At 34.1% G+C, this 6,306-nt stretch overlaps 1 protein-coding gene across 10 annotated transcripts; it reads right to left on the bottom strand.

The window, feature by feature from the left end:
• Window positions 1-1,738: 1,738 nt before the first annotated feature.
• LOC112698181 (uncharacterized) lies at window positions 1,739-6,089 on the bottom strand. 10 transcript variants are annotated; one of them, XM_072197029.1, is made up of 8 exons: window positions 5,730-6,071; window positions 4,995-5,061; window positions 4,833-4,875; window positions 4,141-4,215; window positions 3,134-3,289; window positions 2,899-2,972; window positions 2,393-2,475; window positions 1,739-2,189 (listed from the first exon to the last, which is right to left on the bottom strand). In XM_072197029.1, the coding sequence occupies exons 1-4, from the start codon at window positions 6,063-6,065 to the stop codon at window positions 4,203-4,205; spliced, it is 459 nt and encodes a 152-aa protein (XP_072053130.1). In that variant the 5' UTR covers window positions 6,066-6,071; the 3' UTR covers window positions 1,739-2,189; window positions 2,393-2,475; window positions 2,899-2,972; window positions 3,134-3,289; window positions 4,141-4,202. The 10 variants fall into 10 exon arrangements, 9 of the variants coding, with proteins under 9 accessions (XP_072053130.1, XP_072053129.1, XP_072053134.1 ...); XM_072197028.1 differs by having other exon boundaries at window positions 2,393-2,482; window positions 2,903-2,972; XM_072197033.1 differs by lacking the exon at window positions 4,995-5,061 and adding an exon at window positions 3,663-3,755 and having other exon boundaries at window positions 2,393-2,482; window positions 2,903-2,972.
• Between the last annotated feature and the right edge of the window lie 217 nt (window positions 6,090-6,306).

The following is a 6,306-nucleotide window of genomic DNA, read 5'->3' as shown; positions in this document are numbered from 1 at the left end:
TAAATTGATAGCAGAGCTGGAAGGACAGTTTCTCCATTATCAGAGAAAAGTCACACACCTTGCTAATATTGCTCAGATTTGAAGAACTCTTCAATAGAACACACTCAAAATAACAAATTGAAAATAATATCAATACCTTGAGTTTCAAAGCCATTAGACAACTAATTCCAACTGAAACAAGACATTCCTTTTTCTCTAATAATTCTTGCGTTTTTGAGCAGATTTTACTAAAGACACTACACAGTTTAAGTATTTAACAACCACTTCTTAGCAAATAGCAAGACACCACAAATTCCATTAATTAAGAAAATTACACATGAAAATGCAGAAAATCACAAGATAAAAATGCTAGCAGAACAAACCTTACCAGAATTGACAACAACCAACGATGGGTAGCACGCGGTGAGGGCAAGCAAGAGAAGAACGAGACTAGAACCGCTGAAATAGAGTGAGAGGAAGCAGAATCAAATAGAGATATAAGTATTTTAATTCAAGATTCGTGCATATGAATTCCCACAAGTCCATAAGTTATTCATTCGTATTATTGAATTTTAAACTAATTAAGTAGGTCTTACTAAAGTGATTTGCATAGAGCATGAAGAACAAGATTGGGATGATTATCAGATAACCATAACATGGAAGTGATGAAAAGTTCATCCATGGAGCTTATGAGACCAAGTTTAACGGCTTCAACAATGGCTTCTCCCAAAGCTTGTTCGGAGCCATATATAGAAGCAGTGTCGAAGTGTCTGTAACCGAGCTCGATGGCCTCCATCACCGCCAGTTTGTGGACGTCACCGTCATCAGTTTCGAAGGCAGTAGTTCCAAAGCTTATGACCAGCATGCTGAAGGATGATTGTAGGACAACATTTGGGATCGCTACTTACATTGTTGAAGACATTTAGAATATGAAGATCGGAACCAATTAATTAATAATAATAATAATAATCAGTTTGTTGATATATGGTGCTTGTAAATGAGAATTAATCATATATATATATATATATATATATATATATATATATGGTGCAAGATCTATATACACTACAAAAAAATGGTTAAAATGGCGGTTATGGTGCAAGATCTATATACACTACAAAAAAATGGTTAAAATGGCGGTTTTTTAAGGTAATTACGGCGGTTATAATCGCCATTATTATCGAAAATGGCGCCCCCAAGAAACGTCGGAATTTTGGGCGCTATTCTGGTTATTACGGCGGTTTTCTGAAAACCGCCACAATTCCTTGGGTTAAAACGGCGGTTTTTGAATAGGTTAAAACGGCGTTTCAAACCGCCGTTATTTCCAGGGTTAAAATGGCGGTTCTTGTATAGGTTAAAACGGCGGTTTGAACCGCCATTATTACCCTGACAGATTGACGTTTTGGTTGGTTAAAACGGCGGTTCATACCGCCGTTATTTCCAGGATTTAAATGGCAGTTTTTGGATAGGTTAAAATGGCGGTTTGAACCGCCATTATTACCCTAACAGAGTGGTATTTTGGTTGGTTAAAATGGCATTTTTTAACCGCCATTTTTACCCTGACAATAACATTTTGGTTGGTTAAAATGGCATTTTTGAACCACCGTTTTACCTTGACAGTGACATTTTTTATTGTTTAAAAAAATAATTTTTACCATCATTTTTATCGCGTTAAATAAATAATTTTGTGATTAAAATTTCACAATAGGAAAAAATCATAATCCACAAATGAAATATTATATAACTCATAAACAAAATATTAATATAATATATAATTTTTTATTATTGAAAATCAAAAGTAATAACTCCTATACAAAACTTTGCCTTACTAAATTTTCCAAAATACAAGCATTACAATAAACATTAATCAGTTAAATCTACCATCCAGTTTCCTAAACTATGTTAATATCTAATAATGTATTTAAACCATCTAATAAGTGGTGTTTTTACTACTTAGAATATGAATATACAAGACAAGTAGCTTAGCTAAGTGATGATGAATAAGATTTGGAGGCCAAAAGTTTCCTCCTTTTGTAATTAACTTTAAAACAAGCCTGCCTTAGTTTCTTGGTCTCTTGTGTGAGTTTCATCCCGAAAACTTGCTCCAACATCTTTGTTTCTTGCTCCAACACTCCATTTTCATTATCCAAACTCATCTCTTATAAAGATTTATAAGAACCTCTCCTGTCAGGAAATTTCTATCTAGCCGGCTGTTATAAATTGAAATTATAACAAAGAAAAGATGTCATTAGAAACAATATATAACTAGTCAAATAATACAAAGAGAAAAAATAAAATTAGATTGGTAGAGCTGTCGCATTTTCTTTTTACCCACAATACATTTGTTCATTATCTTCTATCAAGAAGAAAATTCTCTGGTCCGCATAACAAAAGTGAAAATGAAAGAGTAAACCTTATTGCAGTTTGGTATGAGATCTTGCAATGCACACGCATCTTCTCATTGATCCTGTCTCATCAAAAAAGGCATGGAGCTTCCTACCACCTGTAATGATCACTATTAGAATGTGCAACTTCTAATATATTCCTAAACTTTAAAAATATATATGTTCAAAACTTCAAAAAAGGCATTGGACTATATGGGTCTTATTTCCCATAATTATTTTAATGTTGGCTAATTCAAAACAATACTACTCACATTATTTGATTGGGGAATAATCATGAAATGGGGTATCTAGCAGAACATGCTTATCATGGTTCATTTAGATTTCTAATTATGCCACCCACTAATTATATAATTATCACAGCTTCTTCAACACTTTTCAATGCCTGATAAACGGCAGAGATAAGGCATAAATAAAAAAATGATATATTAAAACAAACTACCTATGCAGTTAAAGGGCTTTTGCCAAGTTAAATTAACTAATAAGCAAATCTGCCACATGTAGTGAATTTAAATACCAACCTCCACATACAATTGGAATGAACTAATGGATGAGAGCAAATCTGTCGTATGCTTGCACTTCTCAACGTTTCTTGGATTACCCGATGAAAATTAAAACATAAACATATATTAATAAATTGGTTTAATGCATTAAAAATTGGGATTGTCGTGCAAGTATTTGAGAAGCCAAGTAAGAGCAGTTGTAGTGGTGTCATGTGCAGTGAAGATAACACCAATGAGATTATAAGAAACCTGAGAATCAGAGAGTTGGTATTTTCCTTTCGCTTCCAGCAATTCTCCCAATAACCCTCCACCAAGCTCTCCGCTTTCTTTTCTTTTTATTAACCTCCCTACTACTCATCTACAAGCTTCCTTGCCTTCATTCATATTAATCACCAAGTAAAAATCCTGCTACCACAAGCAGTGTAAAAAGAAATAAATTTAGGCAACTTTTACAAATAAAGTGAAGGAATCCATAGCATTTCTATAAAGAGAATACTCAAATAACACTCCTAGTATAAAATAATCTCTAGGCGACAAGAGATTAGGGTTCATCATTCACATCACTCATACTTTCTCGTACACAGTAACACTAATCACTCTTTCATCTGGAGCATTCGATCTAAAACCTCTGCGTCGGGCTTCCATGCCACAACAGATCTAAAAATCTTGGAGAAGAAGATGCATTACTCAGAGAGAGAGAGAGAGAGGGAGAGAGAGAGAAGATGTAATTAGCGCATTCCAGAGAAAAAGAAAAGAAATGAGAATTTTGTATACAAACCTAGAAGTGAGAACGCAAATCCCATCAATGGAAGCTGTGAACTCTGAAGAGGCATCGCCGGAGGAGAAAACTCACTCTCGCACACTCTACTTGCTAAGATAGGTTTGCATAAATGAGGTCTTTCTTTAATTAATAAAAGAATATATCGGAGGTGGTTCTAACCGCCAAAATCACAAAAACTGCCATATTCAACATGAAAGTTACGACAACAACATGTACCGCCAAAAATAAAGAAAATTATGGCATTTATAAAGAACCGCCCTAACAACAATGTTGTTTTAAACCAGTTTTTTTGTAGTGGTCTTTGCTGACTGTACGTTGCAAGTTGTGATTTTGTTGGAAAAAGAAAAAAGAACAGAAGAGCAGCTTATACTATCTTCAGTTGTATCTAACTATCTATTATTGGGGAAAACATTGATGGTTCAACCCCAATCAGAGCTAAGAATGAATAAGTGACAGTCAAGATAATGGAGCTTACATGTATCCAGCCTAAAGGAAAGAGTGATAAGCTGTCCTGAACTTCAAATATTTTTTCTTCATTCAATGTTGAACACTGAACAAGAAATTAAATTAGACATAAATTGCTCAACTGAAAATAATTAAAATTACAACAAACAGTTAAAAAAATCATTAATGAATCATGAGAGAATTACAACATGTTAATCAAATCTAAGTGCAAGGATATGTTAATCAAATAATGAGCTGCACTACATGTTTGATGTTGATGACCTGAGACTGAAATGAAACAAGGACTACAACATACACTAATGTGTCTAAGTGCAAGGGTTAGAGGTGTTCTTGCACTTGCTAAAATAAGTTTGGCTCCTCTACCATGAATACGCAATACAAAAGGCACAAACCTCAATAAGTAAGATCATAGTGAAACATGACATGATCAGTCCCAATTATTAAGTTCCAATTTCTAACATGACTACTGCTGTACCGCATGTATAAAATATAAGTACTAGCCTTCAATAGAGTAACTCAGATTGCTAGCAAGAACGGATGACTCGAACTCATTTACAGAGCAAGGGCATATTTTGATTTCTAGAATTTATCCAAAAGATATAAATGAATAAAAAAAATAAATGTTCAGTTAATGCAAAAAACATTGAACAGAACAAGGGCAGCAGAGCTAAACAACTACAGAAATTACTCATTTATAACTACCTAGGTGAGCAGATCGTGTGGTCAAACCTAGTGGTGTTTCCTTCTGCAAACACAAAGCAGCTAACATTTAGTTTATTAAAATAGAAAGAAGCAAATTCAGGATGACTGCAATCATGTTGATGAATTATTAGAAGTTTAAAAACAAATTTAAATCAAAACTACCTGCTGTTAGTGTATTAAACAGTTTAGGCATTTGGCATTTGGCAATCACTGCTGCATCAGGAGCATTCTTAAAGTAATAAAATTACAATAAAACATGGTTACTAACTAATAAGATATATACTATTTATTGTTTTCAACAATTTTAATGTGCTAATTGTTACATATTTCTTGAGAACACTTAAGAAATTAAACATAATATTATAGATGAAATATCAATAATCATTCCTCTCTTTTTACAAAATCTTGAAAACAAGAGATACTACTTTGTTAAAAATCAAAGAAACCATGTTCAAGTAAATTTGATGTGTTGCACTTATTTAAGCCTAAACCTGTTTTAGATTCCAACTGTGAACCTTTCAGCAGATTTAGTCTTCAATAAAACAATTGAACGAGCTCATCAATTTAAACTTTGAAGTAAAATGTCTTGTAACATACAAATTAATTTATGATATTGAACTAACCTAACAATTTTTGGGGGAAGGCGACAAATAATTTTAGGTCTACAACATAAATCCCAATTCAAATATCCCCTGCGAGAATACTATCAACTAAATCTAAATGTTTTTGCTTATTCTTACAGCATTCTTCTTCCCATATTATCCTCTACGACATCATTAAATCAAATATAACCTCAAAAGGAAGTGCGAAGTGCGAAGTGCAGAAAAGGAAAATCAAAAGAAAAAAGAGATGTTAAGTGAAGATTCGTGAACATGCAGCATAAAACATTAGAATAACCTCAAAGAAGCTGAGTAGCAATGGCGAGGAAGAGCCGTTGGCGGCAACAACGAACTCGGCAGCGTGAAGGAGTGTAGTAAACTGGTGGCAATGAGCAACGTCGACGAAAGATCTGAGATCCGAAAGAAGGGAGGATGAAAGGTTGAAAGGTTGAGATCTGATATCTGAGATCAGAGATCTGAGGTGAGTGTAGCCTAGAACAAGGGATGGTGAAAGGTTGAAGAGGAAGCGACAGTGGAGGTTGAAGAGGAAGCGACGGTGGAGGTTGAAGAGGTAGCTACGGAGAGAGATGAAGGAGATCAGGGATAGAAGGGAAATTGTAAAGCGAGCCCTCATCTGTTTCAAGCTAGGGATACTGTAAATTTTTATATTATATACGTGTGAAAATGGCGGTTCAAAACCGCCATAATCACTTGAACCGCCACCAAACTCAAAGTTCATTATGGCAGCAACTAAAAATGACATAATAACCGGTTATTAAGGCGGTTCTAATATTAATGCCATTTTAAACTCTTTTTTTTGTAGTGATACGTCTCTACTTGTATCATCATTTGACAAGTTTATTAATTAGAATTAG

Source organism: Arachis hypogaea, chromosome 6 (genome assembly GCF_003086295.3).
Source record: "Arachis hypogaea cultivar Tifrunner chromosome 6, arahy.Tifrunner.gnm2.J5K5, whole genome shotgun sequence".
NCBI lineage: Eukaryota > Viridiplantae > Streptophyta > Magnoliopsida > Fabales > Fabaceae > Arachis > Arachis hypogaea.
The sequence above is the reverse complement of the archived record's forward strand: the minus strand, read 5'-3'. Positions and strand labels throughout refer to the sequence as shown.